Source organism: Podarcis raffonei, chromosome 14 (assembly GCF_027172205.1).
Source record: "Podarcis raffonei isolate rPodRaf1 chromosome 14, rPodRaf1.pri, whole genome shotgun sequence".
NCBI classification, from domain to species: Eukaryota; Metazoa; Chordata; class Lepidosauria; order Squamata; family Lacertidae; genus Podarcis; species Podarcis raffonei.
In genome coordinates this window covers 42,662,293-42,687,547 of record NC_070615.1, presented here as the reverse complement: position 1 = coordinate 42,687,547, position 25,255 = coordinate 42,662,293, and the positions used below count along the sequence as shown (strand labels likewise).

The following is a 25,255-nucleotide window of genomic DNA, read 5'->3' as shown; positions in this document are numbered from 1 at the left end:
CAGCTGCACCTCAACTGCACCACTTTGGCATATGCATGGAGGCCATCATAGGTCTGCTTTGAAAGGCTCCAACATGTCAGAAATGCCATCATGGGAAGTGAGGATATAGGTGTGTTTTTCTCTCTAAATGTGCCATTTTTAAAAAAAACATATCCTGGTCATATACACCCCCCTCCTGCATTTTGAAGTGGTATCGTCTAGGAAGGCTTCTACCAGCACCGATTTAGGGCCCAGCAGAACATGGAACTGATTGTCCAGATCAAGCAGAAATTAGTAAAACATGTTCTGCTCTAGGGGCAACTGTGGATGATTCTGTAGGGTGCCCTACGCGGCTGGCAAGGTCCCTCACTCGTGGCAATACAAATCTCCCAAGCTCTGCGAAAGATCAAACCTGGACTGGGAGCACTAAATGGGGTGGCAGCGCAACGGTTCATGCCCAAACAGCTCCTGCGAACTGCTTTGCTGCTGCAGCAAACAAGGAACAAAGCGTGCATCTTTTATCTCTCCAAAAAGGAAGGTCTAATTTCAAAGTGCATCTTGAGAAGAGCTAGAGATAAAATAAGCAGCAAAGAACAAGAACGCTCCAAGTTTATCCACACCTGGTGTAAGTGACTAATGTTTTGAGAAGTGAAGTTGTGTCGATATTTGTTGTTATCAGTTGATCTACAGTTTTCTTTTATTAAACTGCATACATGAGGAAATGTCCTTTTTTTCTTTTAAAAAAGAAGGCAGTAAACTAAGTGTTGGCAACCTTTGGCCCAACCAGATGTTGATGACTAAAACTCCCATCATCCCTGGGCCAAGCTTGTTGGGGCTAAGGTGAGTTGTAGTTCAGCAACTGCTGGAGAGCCACAGGTTCCTCATTCCTGTAATATACCTTCCTCTTTCCACCCCCCTATTACAGACCAGCCTAACCTCCAAAATCGAAAGACAGGTGAGTGATTGTGATCAGCAACTAGATTGGCTGGCAGGGCAATTCAAAAGAGGCAAGGAGTCAGGCTGCTTTGGCTCTCTGCCTCAATAACAAGCCAAGTTGCACCATCCAAGCCTTCAACAATATGGTGACCTCCATATGTTATTGGACTATATCTGGAGGGTGCCAGGTTGGCACTACTAAAGTGGGTGAGTGCGGGCAAGGTAAGGTGCAGGAGCATCCAATGTGCTTTCTATCTGTGCTTGCCCCACTTGCAGTTGTTAGAAGATGTGCTGGTGATTTTTCATGGGCGCCAACTGAAACAGGGCAGCCAGTTGCCGACCAGTGCTGCGGACTTAACTTTGTTTTGCTATTATTTTAGAGCAGATCTAACTGGTACTGCAAAAGAAAAGAAGAAAGCCGTAGCACGTTACACAGGATTAATCCTAAGAGGTTCAGTTTCAGCAAATCACCTCCGAAAAGGTAGAGGGATTCTCACCGGTCAATAACTTGACCTCACACAGCAGATCCAATGAAATTAGTGGGATCATCATTTCACAGGTTTGATGAAAGGGGATGGGGAACCAGGACATCACAAGTCCTATTTACATTCGTCTCAGTTTTCATAGCAGCTGCCTAAAAAAAGGGCTCAGCTTAATTGGGAAGATCTGGCATCATCGTAGCCTATTCGGCAGTGTTGTGCATAATAAATATTACGAAGAGAATAAATTAATTACGAAAAAGACCCAACAACAACGCCCTCCCACAAAAACAAACATAAAAAAGGTTCACTTAGAAAAATCCAGTTCTAATGAACAATGCATCTAAAGGACGGAAAGTTGGGACGCTCCTGCTGTTGATGTTGTTGTTAGACTACAGCTCCCATCACCACCAACCATTGGCTATGTTGACTGGGACTGATGGGAGCTGGAGTCCCCCAGCAATCGGAGAGGACCGGGTTTGATTCCCCGGATCCAGGGTCCTGATCTGCAGAGGCTTGTGGCTGTGCAAACTCCTCAGTGTTTCAAGGGGGGGTTGAATGGGGGGGTGTCTTCTATTACAGTCTCCCAAAACCCACTGAAATAAACCAAAGGTCTACAACCAACCACAGAACTAGGCAGACTTGGACTCCTTAAGCCTTCGCGAATACACAACTCCCTCTTCCGTCCAGGCAAGACTAAAGTGTTCAGAAACAGGCACAGATCCACTGAAACTTTACACCAATTGGGAGTGCGTGAAGTGAGTGGAGAGGAAGCAAAATGCTACACCCACGTCTCTAGAGAATGGAGCGCATTAACATTGCACAGCATGCTGGTCCAAGCCCTGAGCCGTGTCCACCAAGACGGTGTTTTGGGGAGGGTCTCCTCTTCCTTCGCTCTCTCCAGTTTCAGTTTCGTTGGGCTCAGTGGGATGCCCTGCGGAGGCTTCCTGGGCTACAGCCTTGGTGCTCTCCATGGCGTTCGCTCTTACTGTGATGTGCTCCCATCCTCCCTGCCAAAGAAGAAAAAGGAAAAAATCAGCTACATGTTTTGAAAAGATTTTGCTGTGCAGCAGCTACCCGACATGGACAAGTAAAGCCTCTTTAAGAATACAAGAAGAGCCTTCCTGGATAAAGGCCAATGGCCCACTTAAGTCCAGCACCCTTTTCTCTTGTAAATGGACTCATGGGCAGATTTACAAGCCAGGGAAAATATCTGGAAAACGAGCAAGGTCCCAAAGAAGAATGGCAACTTAAAACTGATGGAATATGCGCAGCTTGCGGATCTAACTTATAGAATAAGAGAACAAAGAAGAATATTCGTTTAAAGAAGATTGGAAAATGTTTACTGAATATATGGGGGGAATTGTATACACTTGAAAACGATGGCAGCATTAAGAGAAATTCAACAGTGTAAATTAGTTTTGATGGAAGTAATAATGGAATACTGAATAGTATGCAAAATGAACCATGGAAAAAGACGGAGGGAAGTCATTGATAGTTTAAGGTTGTCTAAACAAATATTCTAAATTGTAAAACAGAAAATTCATTAAAGGTTATATATATTAAAAAAGAGAAAATATCACGGGCATCGCACATGCTTGCAGCCAAGCAACCTGCTCTATTGCTATAATGGAATGCTTCTTTCAGTCCTAATTTCAGCAGGAAGAGAAGACCCGGGGACCAGGGGAATGTTTTTGTGGGCATATGTGTACCTGTAGGCACCATAGTGGCAACCCCTGGTGCAGGGTGTGTGTGTGTGTATACAGTCTAGGCACCTGCCAACCATACATGTGGCTGTTCTACCCGGCTCTGCTTACAAATTTTCTCCAAATGGGGCACGTAACGAATTCCAGCTGTTTGTGTCTTTTATTATTATTAGTAGTAGTATTAGTAGTATACAACCCCTATACCTGTAGATCATGGGTAGGCAAATTAAGGCCCGGGGGCTGAATCTGGCCCAATCGCCTTCTAAATCCGGCCTGTGGACGGTCTGGGAATCAGCGTGTTTTTACATGAGTAGAATGTGTGGTTTTATTTAAAATGCATCTCTGGGTTATTTGTGGGGCATAGGAATTCGTTCATTTTTATTATTTTATCAAAATATAATCTGGCCCCCACAAGGTCTGAGGGACAGTGGACCGGCCCCCTGCTGAAAAAGTTTGCTGACCCCTGCTGTAGATCTTCGGGCCAATCACAACATAAAATTACAGTATAAAAAAAAAATGCAAAATCCCTAACAGAAGTGAGAACAGAAAGAAACCAATCACCCCCACTTCCACAACACATTTAAAAGGCCATTGGATGTCGATCAACCAAAGACCTGGCTGAAGAGGAACATTTTTGCCTGGTGCCTAAAGGTGTATAATGAAGGCGCCAGGCAAGCTTCCCTGGGGACAGCTTTCCCCAGCCAGGAGCCACTGCAGGAAAGGTTCTTGCCACCCTCTGGACCTCTTGTGCAGGAGGAACACAAAGAAGGGCCTCAGAAGTTGATCCCGGGGTCTGGGTAGGTTCATATGGAGAGAGGTGGTCCTTGAGGAATTGCGGTACTCACCCCAATGCCGTAGTCCCAGGAATGGCCTTTTGGCTCCATTGGCTGGACTCCCGTCCGATGACAGACCGTTCCACAGCTCAAGCTATGGCTCCCTTGTACTTTGTCAGCTATCACCCAGACCTAGAAAACAGGAATAGGGCTGATGATGCCACGCACACCATGTTATTTCTTCCTGCACCATTGATTACGAATACTATACAATACAACCAACCAAGGGGGGTGCTTTGCCCATTACCAAAATCCCTGTGCAAAAGGAGGGCACGTCCATGTAGCAATTTACATGCTGCCCAGATGCAGTCAGCTATGTATGGGTGCAGCTTGGGAGCTGGCAAGCTGCAGCCAGCTTCCAAAACATGCAAACAGAAAGAGGAGAGAGAAACTCGCATGTTGCAAATGCAACGATCTTCATTCAGGCTGGGTTGAAAATGTGAAGTGGCTTTAAACTGGGGATGGGGAAACTCTGGCCTTCCAGATGTCGTTGGACTACAACTCCCACCCCAAATTCCAGCAGCGCCCTGTGCAACACAAAGGTTCGCCTCTTTCATTCCGTTCTACGGCATTTTTCAGTGCGGCACCCAGTCCGAATGGATCATTCGCCCTACCCTAAAACCACCTCTGCTTCCCTCATTTCTGACCATTCTCCATGCTGGTTGGAGCTGATGGGAATTGCAGTCCAAAAGATCTGGCGGGCACCAAACAGATGCACTCTGATGTAGATGTATCGCATCATGGGGACCATTCCAATGTCACAACAGAGCAGAATGAATGAGAAGCACCAAGCAATTAAATCTTGCTTTATTACTTGCGAAAACCGACAGAAAGAAGTGGAAGGAGCCACATTACAATTTTCCACAAGCCCCTTTTCTTTCTTTCTTTCTTTCTTTCTTTCTTTCTTTCTTTCTTTCTTTCTTTCTTTCTTTCTGTCTCTCTCTCTCTCTCAAGGCTGGGCCAGGATCGGTGGAAGCTGGTCCATGAGGGTTAAGTCTGATGGTTCCCTCCCTGCAAGAAGTGAGGTTACAGGGAACCAGGCAGAGGGCCTTCTCAGTAGTGGCGCCCTCCCTGTGGAACGCCCTCCCGTCAGATGCCAAGAAAATAAACAGCTATCTGACTTTTGGAGGACATCTGAAGGCAGCCCTGTTTAGGGAAGCTTTTAATGTTTGATGGTGTTGTTGTATTTTGCTGGAAGCCGCCCAGAGTACCTGGGGCAACCCAGTCAGATGGTCAGCATATAAATAATAAATTTATTATTATTAAGTGTGCCCCTGCCCCACCAACCTCAGGCTGCTCTCAGTTGGCCCCCACCTGCCTACCTATGAGCCCAGGGGGTGGGCCCTGGCTATCACCTTCATCCTCCTTAGTGCTGCCCTTGTAGAACTCAGCACAGAAGATGGGGGCAAAACCAGAATGAGTTGGCTCTGCCAACCTACATTGGCTCTGGCGCCACCTACTGTTGGACCTCCCTGTCTAACTATAGGCACTACTCACCACAGACCAGGGTGGTCTGTGACCTTTCCTTAAGGTAAATAAACAACCTTAGCGAACAATCCTTTACAAAACAAGTTTATCGTGTCCCCTTCAGTCATCGTTCCAAAGAGATACATTGACGGCGCACTCAGACCTGGTCCAAAGGCCCAACGGACACTTTGCGGACGTTGTTTGAAATGTGGTCCCAGCTGGAGCCTTGAGGGTAGCTTGGTGTGATTCCCTGGCGATACCACAGATTACCTATAAAAGGAAAAGTTCGGCATGGGCATGAGGTGATCTGCCCTGTTCTTGCATTTGTGAACATCATACTTTAAAAGTCGAAAGACAATCCTGTAATCTTCCGGGTTGGCGCCATCGCCGAATGGCGGACTCCCTCCGAGCTCCGGAGGGAGCCTGCTCGGCAGGGGCTGGGTCCTACCGCATCGGCGACGCGGGGACCCTTAAAAACCACGGCCACGGAGGCCGTGGACATGGAGACTCGGCTGGCACTGCTAGCGCCCTCCCGACTCGTGAAGGAGCCTTTTTAAAGGCTACGGATCGGGTGCCGGGGAGAAGCGTGGTGCTTTGAGTCCTCTGCTATCCCTGCCGAGCGAAGCCGCATGCCATCCGGCGGAGAGCGCTGACTTCTTCCATTGAGAATTCGGATTTGTAACAACAACCCGTGAGTAATTTGGAAACCGGGTTTAAAAGGAGAAAAAAAGAATTTTTTTTTCGGATTTGATACGAGCGGGGGGGGGATCCAAAAAGGAAGTCAGTCCCCCTCCCTACTGTAAACCTTCCAAAACAAGGACTGGGAAACCAAGGTCCAAAAAGAATTGAATTGCTGATAAGAACTAAGAATTCCACGATGGGAAACTACAAGAACTGTGCTGGAGGAAGAATTGAGGGAGAAGGAAAACGTAACCCCCCCCCTGGGAACCGGGGTGATTGAGGAGAGAGCCTGGCGAAAAGCGAAGGAGATTTTGACAGCTGTCAAAGTAGCTGTCAAAGTCCGAAATTTAAAGAGGACTTGATTATGAGGACTTTGCTGGTTAATTTTGCTACAATTTGTTACAATTTGTCAAAACTTGGATATAAAATGGCGAAAACATGGATAACAATCGGACTTTTGGACTAGAGAAAACAAAGTTACAACAATCCCCCTAGAGGAGTCTCGGGACATTACAAAGAAGGTCGTAAGTGGAAAAATACCATTGGAATTCTACAGGACTGGTTATCTTCTGGGAAAGCTGCGAAACGGAAACAATATTGTGTCTACAGGGTGTTTAGCTAAACAATAGAATTTTCTATTGAAGAAAGGAAGGGACTGAACGTATGTTTTTGTTCCTGAATAACAATAATCCCTGCAGACCTACTAAACTTCTGAATTAGAACGTTTTGGCAGCGGAACAAGAGGAAACTGGACTACAACTTGGAAAGAACAATGGGGGGAGCTTTATTAAAGATTGGAAATTAAATGGTTTAAAAATAACTTTAAAAATAATTATAAAAAGAAAAAAGCCAGCAAGGAATCGGGGGGAAAATGTGATTTATGGACTTTAAGAATTCCAGGCAGACAATATGGATTAGTGGTCAGGGGGAAATTAAACCGGGGACGGGGGGGGGGAGAACTAGAACCCAAAGGCTTGTCAACTATTTTTTGAATTGGCTTTTTTTCATTTACTATACTTTTTATTTCTTGTTTCTTATTTCTTTATTGTGTGAGGTGTCTTTATCACTAAAAAAAAGGGGAAATTGTGGAATGGAAAGGGGGTGGGCCCTGGGGAGAGAACTCTTGTCTTTTATTAAGGGTACTGGTGAGGACTGAATAATTTTAAATTTAAATTTGAATAATGGTTTAAACAAATTAAGTTTTAATTAGAACTGAGAACTTGTGGAGCCAACAATATGATAGGGGAATATGGTAGGGGTGGGGGAAGGAGGGAGTCCCGGAAAGAGGGTGTTTGAAAAGAAGGCTTTGAATGTATTCTATTCTTTTTCTTTCTGTATCTCTGAAAATCTTAATAAATATTATTTAAAAAAAAAAAAAGAAAGACAATCCTGTAATGTAGATGCGGTGAACTTTTTTTGGTTCCCGAAGTGCTGATCACTGAGCTGGCAAAGTCTTATTTCCCCCCTTCCCACCAACTGATGGGAAGGGGGAGAAGAAGCCTGCATTTTGCGAACATTGGCTGCATGCAAGAAAATTCCCACTGGCAGCCAATGTCTGCAGAAACCCCTGGCTCTCACCCCCTGGGTTGGGAACAAAATTACACACAGATCCCACTTTCTGAACATCATGCACTCCCAGGAAATCAATCATTAGGTGAATGTTCACATAATGAGCTGATGATTTCCATTATTTCCTATGGGAACATTTCTAATCCGTGATTTGTCTGATTTCTCTCCCTCCCTCCCTGGTTTCCCTCTGAAATGGTTGTGGATGACCATCAAAACACAAACGAGTAAGTAAGTGGCAAACTCCAAATGTTTGGATATCTGAATCAGCTGTTCGTGTAGCAAGATTCAGGTACAATTCATTGTGTTTGGATAACCGAGATTTCAGATAATGAGAGTTCCGACAGTGGGACCTGCATGTACTTCCTCTTGTTCCCTTCCAACTTCATAATCAAAACACACCTGGTGCTACTGCACAATCTCAGTTCCTGACACATAATCATTCAATACTGGTTGCAGACACCCCTTATCTTTTAAGGTGCCATAAGATTCCTGGCTGTGTTTTGGTTTAAGACAACTGTGGACTACACCCCTCTGGAAACAGAAAGCAAGCAGCTCACCATTTTTATCCACAACAAAGACAGAGGTTCGTCCAACAGAGACTTGCTTTATCTTCTGCTTTGGGGGTGAAGGAATATGGTACCAGCAGTCACCTGTACAATGACATAGATAGCCAGACAGCCATGACACAACACTAATAATTACAGCATGATTTATATTCAGTGATGCAAAACCCAGAACCTTCAGAAACACCTGCATGCAGGAATCAACACAGCAGAGAGCCTGTTCTGGCCCTTTTCCAATGGGGCAGCTATACTTTGGCTTATCACGTTATCTTCACCATACTCAGTGGTGGCTCTAGATCTGGGCTTGCACAGGATTCCCCCACTAGGACCCCCCTCCCAGAGTGGATTCACCTTTTTGCCATTGTCCATCTGCTCACCTTCTTCTGCAAGACCTAATCCACATCACTCCAGAGAGGGCAAAATGATCTGGGTCCATGCACACAGGAAAACAAGCCTAAAACTCTTCTCCTGGACATGCTAATTTTGTAGGTGCAGGGATGCAGGTGTTGATGTGCTTCCATCTTTTTTCTTTTTACTGTTAATTTTAATTATCTTCAAATGTTTTTAATGGCTCTTAACTGTATTGATTGATAAAATAATATTTTTTTAAAAAAATATTTCTAATCGTTTTAATATTGCCAATACAGTGGTACCTTGTGTTACATACTTAATCTGTTCCGGAGGTCCGTTTGTAACAGGAAACGGCTCATAACATGAGATGCACTTTCTCTGATGGCGCCTCCCGCTGCTGCCGCACTGTCAGAGCGTGACTTCCGCTCGCATCCCGGGGCAAAGGTCACAACAAGGGGCATCTACTTCCGGGTCAGCGGAGCGCATAACCCACAGCATTCGTAAGGGGGGCGGTATGTAACACGAGGTACAGCTGTGGTTTAAATGTTTCTTGCAAACCACTGAGAGGTTTTACTTCAATCAAAGCAGGGCATAAATTTTGTTAACTAAAAAAATAAACGTATGGCCAGCGGTCACACTTACCTTCAGGTTTCTTTGGCGATACTGAACCGCGATAGAAGATGGAGCCATCGCGGGCCACGGCCCAGACCTGGTGAAATGCTCCGATGGAAACCGAAACGAAGGGCTGATCTGTTCCCACGTGTAGCCAAGATGTTCCCTAATTGGGGGGCATAGGAGGGGAAGAGAGAGAATGCATGGGCTGCCCAATCTCAGTGGCTCCTGAACTTCTAAGCCAGGTAACAATAACAGAGGATTTCACCCTTCTGCAAAGCAATTCCTAGGGCAAGCAAAGTTGCATGACTGCGTCCTGAGATTGGAACGGCCTACTAAAAATGCAAGAGGACTTCGTCAAAGAAGCATTTGGTTCTAGATGCAAGGTAGGCTGGCTACAAGAACTGAAGTTCAAAACTCCCAACGCTAGATGTGGTCTCAGGCTGCTGCTGGGGGAAGAGGGGACCCAGTCAGATCCCCTTTGTTGACCTGGTTGGGCTCAGTTAGGGCAATGGGGCACTGCCCCACCAACCTCAGCCTTTCTTCTTTCTAACTGGTCCAGAATGTGGCTCTGTCTGTTCTGCTTCCTCCTCAGCCTCAGTGCTGCCCTTGTAAAACTATGTGGGAGAATGGGGACAAAGCTATAAATATGGCCATCGTTGGCTCTGCTTCCATCTGCTGCTGGAATCCTTCCTTTCCCCAAACCGCCACTTTCCAGAATTGTCTCCATCAAAGGCAAGACAGCAAGGCCTTGTTCAGTGGGGGGGGGTCACTTGCCACTTGGCTCCCCCCATCCCACCACTGCCTCCCTTCAGTGGTCGTTCTACCTTGCCATTGCTACAATTGTGTAACGTTAAGCATTGGCTCCTGGATTCACTTATTTTCATCGGCCCTCCTCTTCCCCCTTTCCTTTTGTGCCGTGTCTATTAGATTTAAATGGAACACAATGGCAAAAAAGAGGTGGCATTCAGAGTATAGAAATGGTACTTGAATAGAAAGATAGCTAGCAAGAAGATAAAACTCCATGGGTCCCCCTAGGTATGTTTGAAGTGACACTTGCACAGCTGACACAGTTTCCAAGGGGGTAGCCACCTTATTGGTAGTAGAAGCATTTATGGGCTATAGTCATCTATCAGATGCATGAAGTTATGGCTGGGACTGATGGGAGTTGGAGCCCAAGCTGGTAGAGCATGAGACTTTTAATCTCAGGGTTGGGGTTTGAGCCCCACTTTGGGTGAAAGATTTCTGCATTGTAGAAGGTTGGACTTAGATGACCCCCATGGTCCCTTTCCAACTCTAAAATTCTATGATGTGATCCTAACACCTGGAAGGCGACAGGTCCCCCAGGCCTGAACTAAATGAAGATTGACCCTAACATGCCCCATTAAAAAAACAACATTTATAACTGATTACCAAAGAGCATAAAGGTAAAGGGAACCCTGACCGTTAGGTCCAGTCACGGATGACTCTGGGGCTGCGTCGCTCATCTCGCTTTATTGGCCGAGGGAGCTGGCGTACAGCTTCCGGGTCATGTGGCCAGCATGACAAAGCCGCTTCTGGCGAACCAGAGCAGCGGATGGAAACGCCGTTTACCTTCCCGCCGGAGCGGTACCTATTTATCTACTTGCACTTTGACGTGCTTTCGAACTGCTGGGTTGGCAGGAGCAGGGACCGAGCAACGGGAGCTCACCCAAGAGCACACAAACTAGCAAAGTGCACAAGTGATGTTATTTAGATTCATTTCAGGTGCTCAGTTTGCACAAAGACACAAGAAAATGAAAGCTCACAGCTGGGTTTTGGGGCGTGATGCATAGTCGACAAAGCACATCTCCCTTGTCGCTGATAGCCCAAAGAGCCACAAACTCGTTCTCAGCAGCCAGAGATTCAGGAATGATGGAAACGTCCCACAGGGCTATTGGGGGGACTTCCAGCCAAGGACCACTGGTGACGTATCTGCATTTCCTGGAAAGGCAAGGGAGAGAGAAAGGAGGTGAGTAAAAGGGCAATGGCAGAGCCCCTGCCTTGCACGCAGGAAGTCCAAAGTTCAATCCCCAGCATCTGCAGGTAGCTCTGGGCGAGACTCTCTGCCTGAAATTATTGGGACTGCTGCCAGCCAGAGCAGACAATACTAAGGATCAATTTCTTACAAATGCATGAACATTTATGATGCTATGAAGCACTATGAGAAGGATCGCGGGTGGCAGGGTGCAAACACTTTCAAAACCTGATGCGCAGTGGGGAACATGGCTGAACTTCGAGGGCCAAACAACCCCTTCTTTTCCCCATCTGCAGCTGCAGGATATACAACGGTTTGAGACCCGAGGGAGCCCTGCTAAGCACCAGGAACTGGCGCTTCAGGGCCCAGAAAAACCTGAACCTGCAGCCAAGGGGAGGCCAAAAACTGCAGTGGGCAGCAATTCAAGTTGTAGGTTTACAGAAGCTAACGAAGGCATGTGTGTTTTACCGATTAGCCAAATGAGCATGATGCAATGTTGGGCCTGGATGAACAGCAGTTCAGCACAAGAAGATACTTAGAAAGCCAAGCTAATTAGGGCACTGTTGTGTGGTGGTCGGGAGGTCAAAGGGCAAAGAGAATGGTCAGGGCACTGATGGCTTCCACCTTGGCACGGAAATTAAAAAAAACTACCCAACTTGTTCCTCCTACATTTGCTTTGTTTTTTGGGGGGGGCGGGGGTGAGTGGAGATTGGACGGCCGGTCCAAAAAGATCTACACTGGCTCCCAGTACGTATCCGAGCACAATTCAACGTGTCGGTGTTGACTTTAAAAGCCCTCGATGGCCAGGCGCATTTTGCCAGGTCGGTGGCGAGCGATGGCCCCAATCCTTGCACTAGTCCAGGGGGCAGGGGCTGGGGGCCCGTTCATACTGAAACTCACAAAGACCAGAGAGATCAGGGAGGTTGCATATTCACCATTATAACTTTGAATAGGAGTTGTTGGGAATTGCAAGTGGGGCAGGAATGCTGCTGAGCACTCATCGCGTCCAGTTTGCAAGTTTCCCATGAGCATCTGGTCCAGGGGTTGGCAACCCAAGGTCCATGGGCCAGAAGCAGCCCACAGAGGCTGTTTAACTGGCCCACGAGCTGCCCGCTTGGTAAGTCCCCATGCGCTGCACTAAATCAGTGCAGTGCGACATGGGTACTCTCTTCCACGGCTCCGGAAATCGCTTCTGCACATACCCCGACGTTGGAAATTGCTTCTGCACAGGCGCAATTTCGGCATCTGGGCATGCGCAGAAGCAATTTCTGGTATTGCGGACATGCGCAGACGTGATTTCCGGCCTTGCGCTGCGCCAGTCCGGCCCACGGAGGATCTCCATGGGAGTGATCTGGCCCATGCCCGGTAAGCCTTGCCGACCCCTGATCTGGTCGGTCACTGTGAGAACAGGATGGCAGGGCTATTCGTAGATTCTTATGAACCATCCTTTAACAGCTGCCAATGACTCCGTTGTAAGGCCGTTAACTATACTTAAAGCAGTAAAGAATAGAATCAGATTTTAATAATCGAAAAAGTGTGTGGTAAGGGAAGCAGGCCAATGTACGTGCAAAGGAAGGGGAAATTCTTTCCCCCTCCCGCAATATACCTGAGAGGTACCTAAACAATTTTTGAGTGTGATGTGCTTTACCTGGCCCAGCGCCTTCGCCGCACAAAGTCCTTCATTGTCTTGTGCCCATGATAAGACCTGCAGGAAGGAGAGACGCACTGTTTTTTAATGCTGTCCACCGGCAAAAAGATAAAGAGGTCCTGGCCCTTCACTCCTCTCAGACAAAGGGTGGTTTGTCCGGCCAACCAGGCTCCCATGTTGGGGGTTAGCCACTTGTCACGAGTGAACTTTTGCTAAAGAGCAAAGCAACACCCCGGTGCCAGATTTATTTTTCGTATAAATGGAGCTTATGGAGTTCTGTACAGTCTAATGCGACATGAGTAATGAAACAAATTCAGATCTTCTTGCTGTTGGTTCCATAAACTGATACAGGGACAAAGAGCACCAGATTTTGAATTTACTTTGATCCTCCCCATTTCCCTCCAAGGTGCACAAACTTGGTCCCTTTCGTCTTCACAACAACCTTGCAGTGAGGTTCAGCCCCAGATTCGAAGGAGGCCTTGGTGGAATTAATCTGGTGGCAGCGGCAGCAAATGTGCTATAATCAGTGCTGGGCCACTTGGACATACGGGTGTCCAAGAGAACAAGGGGGCTGTTCTCCGCCCCCCACCCCCAAGATGATCCTAGTTTTTTAAAAAGCAAGATTTTAACATTTGTAGAACCTGAGATATGAGGCAAAATGTACAAGCACCAATCTTCTCCATTTAGCTTTTTACTTCTCCTACCACTGGAATGCTTCCTGTGGGCAGCCATTCTTGGAGATGCCATTTTAATTTCCCACAATCCCCTGGAGCAACACTGTGGAGGGCATCATGGGAAATGAAAATGGCGGGGCCCAGACAGCAACAGGCCCCGCCTGAACGTTAGGTAAAAATAAATTTTAACCCAATAAATGCAGAAACGAGAATCTTGGGCCACATTCATACTGTACACATTTGAAGCACTATGATACCGCTTTAAGCAGTCATGGCTTCCCCCGAAGAATTCTGGGAGCTGTAGTTTGTTAAGAGTGCTGAGAGTTGTTAGGAGACCCTTTAATTTCATGAGTTCCCTCTGAAGAGGGATTAGATTGTTAAGCCACTCTGAGAACTGTTGCTCTGTGAGGGCAACAGAGGTCTAACAAGAACTCTTTAGATGTATGGTGTGGAAGTAACCTTGAATGGATTACAACCTAATATTTTTGCCCTGTGTTTTTTCTCAAAAGCTTCTGCTCCTGTTGCCATTCTTAAGACTTCATAAGCAGAGACAGGGGAGGTAACTTATGCAAACCAAACCCTTTAGCAGTAGTAAAGAAAACAATGAGCCTTACGCTGGAAAGTCAGCTGCGTATTGCCACCCTTCCCGATCAGTGCCACCCGAAACGCTAAAATCGATGTACCAGTCAGAAACCTGGATTGAGTGGAGAAAGAATCAAGACTTCAGAAGGAGAAGGAATCTAATCCCTATCCAGGACCAGCAACATAAATTTTGAGAAAGCTCTAGCTCTAGCAGGGTGCCCCCTGGTGGCTTCCTCCAGTAGCAGCAGTTGGGTCTGGAAAGCCACTCATCCAGGTTAAAGTCACCACAATGACCTGGAGGAAAGCTATGGTTGGGCCCTTTGGGGGAATTATGGGAAATTAAAAAATGGGAGGTGGGAAGAGGCGAGGGGGTGGGCCAAGGCAGTTCTACACCAGCAGCCAAGGGTTCCCACACTGATCCTATCCATACACCCCCAGCCGAAAAACTCCCAGTGCAAAACAGGAAAAAAAAAAACTAGTTTAGGGGAAAACTAGTTGTCACACAGGATCATCCGATATCATTTTCGAAACTGGAGTAGGCAGCAAATAGAGCGGTGGGACCCGAACTAATGGATTCAAGTTACAAGAAAGGAGAGTCTAACAAAATATCAGTAAGAGCTGTTCGACAGTGGAAGAGACTCTCACAAAGAGGTGGGGGAATCTCCTTCCTTAGAGGTTTTTAAGCAGAGGTGGCCATCTCTCATGGATGCTATAGCTGAGATTCCTGCATCACAGAGGGTTGGACTAGATGATGCGGGGTCCCTTCCAGCTCTAAAATTCTATGGTTCTTTGAACCTTCCCTGGCTGTAGCTCAGTGGTAGAGAATCTGCCTCGCATGCAGGAAGTCCTGGGTTCCATCCCCAGCATCGCCAGATATGGAAGGGAGAGACTACGCTGCCCGAAGCCCTGGAGAGCTGCTGCCAGTCAGTGTAGACAATACTGAGCTAGGTGGATCAATCATCTGACTCTGTACATGGCGTACAGACTTGTGACTTGTCCAAAGGCACCTAGCTGGGACAGGGAAGGATGCAACTCTAGAAAATCTATTGCTGCAAGTCAGTTTATCCTTGCAACAGGGCAATGTCCAGAAAGGTCTAGTCCGCTCACCCAAGACCATTGTGGCGACGGGGGCTTGGTGTTGGTCTTTGTACACTCCTGCAAGCCGGAGGCATCGCTCCACATATACCGATCCGTGGGGAGGCCCCTGTAAGACAAAACACACACAGGACGCTCAGTGCCTGATCTTCTGTGTGCTGACTCAGTTAGTTAAGTCCCACTCTGCTCAGTGGAGTTCAGTCCTGTGTGTTGCAGACTAAAAGAAACCACTTCACACCAGAAATGCCTTCCTTTCATAACAGCGTACAGTGGTACCTCGTGTTATGGCCAGGATCCGTTCTGGGGGCCTGTCCGTAACGTGAAATGCCCACAACTCAAAGTGCTGTATCTGCGCAGGCGCACGGCACAATTTAGAGCTTCTGCGCATGCGGCAAAACCCCGAAGTAACCTGTTCCGGTACTTCCAGGTTGCTGCGGGACGTAACGTGAAAAGACACAACATGAAGCGGACGCAACATGAGGTATAACTGTATTAGGGAGCAGCCTTTGAGATTCTGCTGAGTTGGGTCCACATGTAACATCCAACCATGGTTTAGCGGTGCTTGAGCTTCTGGGCTCCCTTCTGCTCCTCTGCTATTTCCCAGTGTGATTTTCAGAGCTGGAATCCAGGCCCTTCCTTACATTACGTGGCAGGAAAATGAAGGTGGTCAATTTCAAGGTCACCGATGAGAGTTCTTGCACGAAACCTAGTTCCAAGCCCACCTTCTCTCAGTTTCATCAACATCGGAGGCACAGTTGGTGGTGACATGAGACAGGGCCTTTTCGGTGGCTGCCCCAAGATTGCGGAATTCCCTCCCAAAAGAGGTTGGACTGGCTCCCTCACTATCTTTGATGTTTTATTGTGTTTTTAATATTCTGTTGGAAGCCACCCAGAGTGGCTGGGAGGCCCAGCCAGATGGGCGGGGTATAAGTAATAAATTATGATGATTATTATGATGATTATCATCTTTCTGCCGGCAGTCTAAGACCTTCCTATCCTTTGAAAACTAGGCACAGATTATGTTGGTGTTGTTTTTTTAAAAAAATCTTTTTTATTGATTTTCAAGGATATAAACATACAACATCAAACAGTACAAGATCCAAATACTGAGATTACTCTGAATCTCCTGACTCCGCCTGCCCATCTCTTCCATGGGTCCTTTTAATTCTATTTTCAACTGCATATCAGTACTTCTCCAATTTTTCATCTTCCTAAGTCATCTATACGTTTTTACATTACAAGTGTATTTAAAACCCTGCTAATGTTTTGACCTATTTACAATGATTTTGTATATACATTATAAACTTTTCCCATTCTTTTTAAAATTTCTTGTCTTCTTGATTCCTGAGCTTCCCACTTAATTTTGCCATTTTGGCAGTCCATCAACTTTGTTGGTGTTAATGCTGCTTCTAAATGTGTTTTATTGTATTTTAGATACCGTTTTTAACCAGTTTCTATTACTGTGTATTTTATAATGATGTTTTAAAAGTGTTGCTAGGCCACCTTGAATCCCAACTTGGGGGAAAGGCAAGATATAAATACATCAAATCAATAAGCAGATTTATCTTTCAGAAGTTACATTTTTTGACAAATATATAAGCAGAAGATTTGTTTGTCTTGACAACAAAATTGAGCCGTGCAGTTTCCACATAGCAAGTCCTAGGCATGCTTTCTTCCACCCAACCACCTGGTCCCGGCACCCATGCTAAAAAGTTTTGGGCAAATACACCCTCAAGTGGTGAAATCTAGTATTTACCCAGTGCAGAGAAATTCCTAGGCCTCCCAAGCTTGGTGAACTATCAGACCTAAGAGTTTGAAAGGTCCTGAAAGACCTACATTGGCTCCCAGTACATTTCGAAGCACAATTCAAAGTGTTGGTGTTGACCTTTAAAGCCCTCAATGGCCTCGGCCCAGTATACCTGAAGGAGCATCTTCACCCCCATCATTCAGCCCAGACATTGAGGTCCAGCGCTGAGGGCCTTCTGGCGGTTCCCTCACTGCGAGAAGAAAAGCTACAGGGAACCAGGCAGAGGGCCTTCTCAGGAGTGACGCCCACCCTGTGGAACGTCCTCCCACCAGATGTCAAGGAAATAAACAACTATCTGACTTTTAGAAGACATCTGAAGGCAGCCCTGTTTAGGGAAGCATTTAATGTTTGATGTTTTATCGTGTTTTTAATATACTGTTGGGAGCCACCCAGAGTGGCTGGGGAAACCCAGCCAGATGGGCGGGGTATAAATAAACAAATTTATTATTATTATTATTATTATTATTATTATTATTATTATTATTATTAAACGCACACAGATGTGGGCAAGTCATCTTGCAAGGACCGCAATCCAGAATCAAAACCAGGTTTTGACGCTAGTGGGCAGAGCAAATAGAAATGGTTGCTTGCTTGCTGTTAAAAACGACAACTAAAAAACCGAATAGAGTCAGCCAAGTAAGACCAGTAGACTCCAATGGACGTCCCCCAAGAGAGTCACTCTGAAGTTTGCCCCTTGGCACCCCGTACCTGCTGCTGTATCCAGTGACAGGATTCCACCGCTGATTCTCGTAAATGTAGACACACTTCACATCCGACTGCGAGTAAATGTTATCTGCGCTGCTTGCTAGACCTACAAGACCCAGACCATTAATCACACCCTAATATTGTACATCCATTTCCCATTTTAAATAGTGATATCCTTCCCTTAATTTATACAGGAATGTGTATGAATGTATATGCATGTGTGTGTCTATAAATACACACACACAAAATATAATACTGTGTCTAATACCGGTCTGTATCTGTATTAGATTTGAAATTGTTTCTACATATGGAATTGTTTTTAATGCTGTCAAAGTGCAAGGCGATAAATAGGTTCCGCTACGGCAGAAAGGTAAAACAACGTTTCTGTGCGCTGCTCTGGTTTGCCAGAAGCGGCTTAGTCATGCTGGACACACGACCCAGAAAAACTGTCTGCGGACAAACGCTGGCTCCTTCAGCCAGTAAAGTGAGATGAGCGCCACAACCCCAGAGTCGTTCATGACTGGACTTAACTGTCGGGGGTCCCTTTACCTTTTTACTATGTTATCAGTCATGGCTGTCAGGGGTCCTTTACCTTTACTGTGATATTTTATGGGAAGCGATTCATAAAGGGTCTGGAAACCAAGCCTTACGAGGAATGGTTGTGGGACTTGGGTATGTTTAGCCTTGAAAAGTGCAGATCGAGAGGAGCTATGATAGCCATCTTCAAATATCTCAAGGGCTGTCTCATGTAGGACGGAGCAAGATTGTTTTCAGGAGGGTAGACCCAAAACAGTGGCTCCAAGCTCCAAGAAAGGAGATTCTGACTAAACGTCAGGAAGAACTTTCCGACACTAAGAGCTGCTTGACAGTGGGATGGGCTGCCTTGGGAGGTGATGGACTCTCCTTCCTTGGAGGTTTTTCAGCAGAAGTTGGACAGCCCTCTGTCATGTATGATCTAGTAGAGATTCCTGAATTGCAAGGGGTTGCTGCACATGTGCACTTGGGTTACCAGCGTGATGGCAGTCATAGAGATATTATTATATAGTAAGATATCCCACCTGTCAATTATAATGCAGGAGGGATGTCCCACCCAGGGCGCCATCTAGGGCCCCCCTGCAAGTACAGAGATCAAAATGAAAATATATTTCTTACCTGAGAAGAAACTTCCTCCATAGCCACCGGTGTAAACCCAGGCGGTGTGGTCGTACCCCACGCCCCAGACTATGCCGCGGCTGTTGCATTCAATCATTCGGAGATGTCCACCTATCTGGCGCCAGAACCTGCAGGACAAAAAAAATCTGCTCAGCATTCCCCCAGGATACAGAACCATCTTTCTCAACCTGTGGGTCCCCAGATACTGTTGGACTACAACTCCCATCACCCCTAGCTAGCAAGGTCAGAGCTCAGGGATGATGGCAGTTGTAGTCCAACAACATCTGGGGACCCACAAGTTTAGAACCACTGAAACCAATCCACCTATTCTATAAATGAACTTTTATTTTATTTTATTTTAGCAATTTTAGCCCATCCCTCCTCCAACGAGTTCGGAGAAGCACACCTGGCTCCCTCAATAGCCGTAAAACAACCCTGTAAGGTAGGGCTAAGGAGAGAGAGAGAGCCCTTAAATTGACTAGGAAACAACCCCAGTAGAGACCTCTGAGTTTGTTGGAACAGGTTCGGGCCTGTCCTCTGTCGGTCAATCGAAATTTGCCATGTGTTTGATTCCCCCCCCCCAACCCGGCAAAAAAAGGGCAAATTTGCAGCCACACATATAATCCATTAGCAAGGGAGACTTATTAAAGCTTTCTTACATTTGGTCACACGGCGTTGGGTGTGTCGCTGCCTCCATGTCAGGACTTGGCTCACTAGCGAAGATGTCCCCTTTGCAGGTCACGGACCAGATGGCCTGATGGGAGGGGGGGCCCTGGAGCTGCCGGCTTTCGCAGCAGGACATGCTCAGGAGAGCCAGCTGGGAGGCACGACAGGAGGAAACATTTAGCCACGGGGAACACGAGCAGTTTGAGCATTGCAGCTCCTTTAAAATACAAACCCAGAGATGACACTATACATTTAAAGCAGGCCTGTCCAACCGGAAAAAGCTCAACAACGCTGGTCAATAAAATGGGGAGATCACTGCCAGTTTATTTATAGTGGGAGTCGATCGCAGTCTCTTGGAAGTTGGCCACCCCTGATTTAAAGCATCCTACTATGTCATTGGGACGCGGGTGGCGCTGTGGGTTAAACCACAGAGCCTAGGACTTGCCGATCAGAAGGTCGGCGGTTCGAATCCCTGCGACGGGGTGAGCTCCTGTTGCTCGGTCCCTGCTCCTGCCAACCTAGCAGTTCGAAAGCACACCAGTGAAAGTAGAAAAATAGATACCACTCTGGCTGGAAGGTAAACGGCGTTTCCGTGTGCTGCTCTGGTTCACCCGAAGCGGTTTAGTCATGCTGGCCATATGACCCGAAGCTGTACGTCAGCTCCCTCGGCCAATAAAGCGAGATGAGTGCTGCAACCCCAGAGTCGGCCACGACTGGACCTAATGGTCAGGGGTCCCTTTACCTTTTTACTATGTTATCAGTCATGGCTTTGCCTAAAGAATCATGGGAAGTGTAGTTTGCTAAGGGTGCTGTGAGTTGTTAGGAGACCCCCTATTCCCCCTCACAGAGCCGCAATTCCCAGAGTTTCCTGGGGAGGAGGGATGGATGGCTAAACTACTGGGAACTGTAAAGTTCTCAGAATCATTTAACAGTCTATCCCATTCCCCAGAGAACTCTGGGAATTGTGGGAACGAAAGGTCTAAACACCTCTCAACAGCCTCACTGAACTACGTTTCTTGGGATTGTCTGAGGGAAGCCATGAGTGATAAAGTGGTATCAGACTGCTTTAAATGTATAGTGCAGACGGGAGCTTTTTAAAAAAAAGACAATATTCGAATCTTATACACAAGGGATGAATTTCAAAACATGCCCTGTTGATTTCAGCATGCATTTGGTCTTTGAGCTCACCCAGTCGTGCATCTCCTGTTCGGTGGCAGCTGCTAGTCGGATGGGCCAGCGCTGCTTGGTTTTTTCCGGCGTATACAGAGCGAAGGAATGTTTGGCCTCATTCAGGATCTCAACCAGGATGGTGACTTCATTGAGGAACACATGGATGTACTGGGAAAACACACACACACACACACACACACACACAATATACAAGCTTTTTTTAACTGAGGAGCGCATTTACCCGACCATAGGACACACCTTGTTTTAGAGGGGGAGAACAAGAAAAGAAAACCCTCCCCCTCTCTGCTCAGAGCCCCTTCAGCGAAGCGGCAGGAGAAATGGAGCCCCTTCCATTTCTCCTCCCGCTTGGGTGAAGGGGCGCTGCGCAGCTCTCCCTCTCTGCTGAAGCCGGGAGAGTCTTGCTCTCCCGGCTTCAGCAAAAGGAACCTGAAGCCTTTGGAGCGCAGCGCGAGTTCCCGTTCTGTGCACACCGACCCCTCTCGCTCTCCAGGCTTCAGCGAAAGCAACGCGTAGCCTCTGGAGCATGGAGGGAACGCTCCCTCTGCGCTTTGGAGGCTTCGTGTTGCTATCGCTGAAGCCAAGGAGTTGCTCCATAGGACGCACACACATTTCCCCTTAATTTTTGGAAGGGAAAAAGTGCTTCCTATAGAGCGAAAAATACGGTAATAACAACTGAATCTGGGAATTTTTAAAGAATCTGGTGGAAAGCACTGGGTGAAGGGTCCTCGCTCAGTGGTAGAGCACCTGCTCTGCACACAGAAGGTCCCAGGTTCAGTCTGTGGCATCTCCAGGGAGGGCTGGAAAAGTCTGCAGTCTGGAATCTTGGGGAGCCACTGCCTGCCAGTGTAGACAATACTGAACTAGATGGGCCTGTGGTCAGGAATCTGCCAATATAAGGCACATTCCCACGTTCCTCACATAGGAGGCCATCATCTAAGATGGTGCCTTGTACTCCAACATGTATTTGGATAATTAGAAATAAAAGTATCCTCCCCTTTCCAAACAGTTTTGTCATATACAGTCGTACCTTGGATTTCGAACGGCTTAGTTGCTGAACGTTTCAGCTCACAAAAGACCAAAAACTGGAAATGACTGTTCCGGTTTCCGAACTTTTTTTGGAAGTCGAATGTCCGACGGGGCTCCCGATTGGCTGCAAGAGCTTCCTCCAGCCAATCAGAAGCCATGCTTTGGTTTCTGAACGTTTTGGAAGTCGAACGGACTTCCGGAACGGATTCCGTTCAACTTCCAATGCACAACTGTACTTAAAAATGCTAAATGCTAATTTTAGCACAATGGAAGAGATATTCATATACAGTCATACCTCATGTTACGTTTGCTTCAGGTTGTGCATTTTCAGGTTGCATCCCGTGGTGACCCAGAAGTACCGGAAAGGGTTACTTCCGGGTTTTGCCACTCACGCATGCACAGACGCGCAAAATGACGTCATGCGCATGCACAGACGCGGCAAATTGCGATCCATGCACGCGCAGACGCGGGCTGCGTTCTTTTCAGGTTGCGAACGGGCCTCCGGAACGGATCCCGTTCGCAACCAGAGGTACCACTGTATATGTTATATAGGCGCGAATGCTTCATGGAGGAGAAATTAAGAATTTGGTAAATGACCCATTTGAATGGTATTGCATCTGCTTATTATGCTGCTCATTAATTATATGAAGCAAACAACACATTTTTCGGACACTTTCACAGAAACGGAAAGCACTGAAAAGTTTTCTGGGGTGGGTGGGAAATCCATCTCACATCGCGTTATAAATTTACAAAGCAAATCAGTGTATAAAATACGGACACGGCGCAGAGAGCTCGGTGTGGCGTCTCTAGAGAGAATATGGCCGCGCGCCAGTACCTTCTTCTCCTCGTAGTGCATGTAATAGATGAAGAGGATGCTGTCCCGTGTGCCGTCGTTCCCGGTGAACTGCTCAAGGGCCACCCGCACATCAACCCACCTGTAGGGCTTCCAGCTTCTCCACCACTGCAAGGTTCCAGTCTTGACCCAGACAGACTGGAGAGGCAAAAATGAAATGAAATGAATAAAATAGGTAAAGGTAAAGGGACCCCTGACCATTAGGTCCAGTCGTGACCGACTCTGGGGTTGCGGTGCTCATCTCGCTTTATTGGCCGAGGGAGCAGGCGTACAGCTTCCAGGTCATGTGGCCAGCATGACGAAGCCGCTTCTGGCGAACCAGAGCAGCGCACAGAAACACCGTTTACCTTCCCTCCAGAGCGGTACCTATTTATCTACTTGCACTTTGACGTGCTTTCGAACTGCTAGGTGGGCAGGAGCAGGGACCGAACAACAGGAACTCACCCCATCGCGAGGATTCGAACCGCCATCCTTCTGATCGGCAAGTCCTAGGCTCTGTGGTTTAACCCACAGCGCCACCCGCGTCCAATGAATACAATGCAATAAAACCACAACTACCCAACAGCATCATTTAGGTGCAGAAGCCACAAGGGGGCCAAACACCTCTGCTCCCCTTCCCTCCATCACTCCTCCTCTCTACTACAGACAGTAGCGGGCAGAAGGTTATACTATGGTGGTTGTGCAGAGAAAGCAGACAGAGATTTCCCCCCCTTCTCTGGGGCCATCCACCGAAGTTGCTGGGTGCAAGGTTCCAGACAAAAGTACTTATTTACGCTCTTGAACGATGGAATTTCTTGCCACAGGATGTGGTGATAGTGATCGACTTACACAACTTTAAAAGTAGGTTAGACAGGTCAAATTCCTTTCGGCGCACCCATTGTTAGAACTGTAGGTTGTAAGCATCTTGAGGCATGGAACTTGATCCCCCTCTGGCCTCACTCTGTATGGCAGGGGTGGCAAAGACATAGGTCCTAGAACCTCATGCTGCATCCAATCAATTTTTTTTCTGGCCCTAAAGAGACTTCAACCTGCTTCTCCCCTCCTCCATAACATGCCCCCATCACAGAGGTATAGTCATGTTTACTACTATTATTAGGAATTCAGCGATAAAACTCTTAATATATACAGTCATACCTCGGGTTGAAGTAGCTTCAAGTTAAGTATTTTCAGGTTGCGCTCCACGGTGACCAAGAAGTAACCGAGTGCGTTACTTCCGGGTTTTGCCGCTCGCGCATGCGCAGATGCTCAAAATGACATCACACGCATGCGTGGAAGCGGTGAAACGTGACACGCGCACACGTGTGTTACGTTCGCTTCAGGATGCGAACGGGGCTCAGAACAGATCCCGTTCGCATCCAGAGGTACCACTGTATTAGGAACTTAGCCATAAAGCTCTTAATACATAATGTCAAAACTGCATGAAAAATGTAGTTTGGAGAGTTTTCAGCCCATCTCCAAGGTCCTTCAGAGTCCCTCAGCTTGCTCATTTTGAAAGTCAAAATGCAGGAAAAGATGGCAGCCTCTCTCCAGGCTTACCTGCTCGACAGCCTGTTCGTAGTGTCGGAAGTTCTCCACCTCCCGCCGAGTCCTTTCCGTGAGCTGCTGAAAGATCTGCTTCCGCCACACGGCAGTCTGTGCGGGGGTGATGGAGAGAGAGAGGGACTGCCCAGAAGAGGATAAGGCTATGGCAGAAAAGGAGGAGCACATAATTAAGGACTAGGCAACAGAACAACCAGAAGGCCTCAAGTTCAATCCCTGTCACTTTTGGTTCAAAAAGGACCAGGAAGTTGGTGATGTGATAACTTCTGCCTGAGACCTGAGAGAGCCACCGGAAGTCAGGAGAGACAACACTGGCTTAGACAGGTAAGCCATTGCTTCTACCTGGGGAAGGAGAGCACCTCAATGTTAGAGCAACTGCCCTGCATGCAGGAGGTCCCAGGTTCAATGCCCAGGTACAGCTGGCAATGTTCCCTATCAGGAACCCAGGAGAGCTGCTGCCTGTCAGTGTAGGCAGTATGGAGCTAGATGGACCAATGAGACTGACTCAGTATAAGGCAGCTTCCTATGTCCCACACCACATATTTAAAGCACATGGGTTTCTGGGAACTGTAGTTTGTGAAAGGTGCCAGGAACTGTAGCTACCTGAGAGGTAAACTACAGTTCCCAGGATTCTCTAGGCGAAGCCAAGTGCTTTATGTTTGGTGTTTGGCATGGATGTGAGGCAACTTCATACATCCCACCACCACACACAGACTTCATTGCCCTAGGTAAGTACCAAAGTTTGAGGTAGGGTTCCAAGACCAATTACTAAGAAGAAGAGAAAAAACATAGCACTATGTTTTATCAGAAGCCACTGTGTTGTCTCTCCAGATCATGGGTAGACAAACTAAGGCCCGGGGCCCAGATCCAGCTCAATCGCCTTCTAAATCCCGCAGACGGTCCGGGAAACAGCGTGTTTTTACATGAGTAGAATGTGTGCTTTTATTTAAAATGCATCTCTGGGTTACTTGTGGGGCACAGGAATTTGTTCATCCCCCCCCCAAATAGTCCGGCCCCCCTGCTGAAAAAGTCTGCTGACCCCAGCTCCAGATGTTGCTGGACTACAACTCCCATCAGCCTCTACCACCATGCCTAACTTTCAGGGATGATGGGAGCTGTAGTCCAACACCATCAAGGGACTCAGC

General features: G+C 47.2%; 1 protein-coding gene across 1 annotated transcript in view; it reads right to left on the bottom strand.

The window, feature by feature from the left end:
• Nucleotides 1-1,143: 1,143 nt before the first annotated feature.
• The window catches only part of TECPR1 (tectonin beta-propeller repeat containing 1), a 41,856-nt gene continuing 17,744 nt past the window's right edge, over nt 1,144-25,255 (bottom strand). Inside the window, exons 11-25 of the mRNA XM_053365493.1 lie at nt 24,108-24,253; nt 22,554-22,709; nt 20,690-20,839; nt 19,495-19,652; nt 18,836-18,963; nt 17,687-17,789; nt 15,184-15,280; nt 14,109-14,188; nt 12,821-12,877; nt 10,964-11,138; nt 9,207-9,342; nt 8,208-8,300; nt 5,564-5,670; nt 3,946-4,065; nt 1,144-2,404 (exon numbers count right to left, since the gene is read on the bottom strand). Coding sequence (XP_053221468.1) covers nt 2,207-2,404; nt 3,946-4,065; nt 5,564-5,670; nt 8,208-8,300; nt 9,207-9,342; nt 10,964-11,138; nt 12,821-12,877; nt 14,109-14,188; nt 15,184-15,280; nt 17,687-17,789; nt 18,836-18,963; nt 19,495-19,652; nt 20,690-20,839; nt 22,554-22,709; nt 24,108-24,253 — 1,904 coding nt within the window. The 3' untranslated portion in view covers nt 1,144-2,206. The remainder of the gene's footprint in view (nt 2,405-3,945; nt 4,066-5,563; nt 5,671-8,207; nt 8,301-9,206; nt 9,343-10,963; nt 11,139-12,820; nt 12,878-14,108; nt 14,189-15,183; nt 15,281-17,686; nt 17,790-18,835; nt 18,964-19,494; nt 19,653-20,689; nt 20,840-22,553; nt 22,710-24,107; nt 24,254-25,255) is intronic.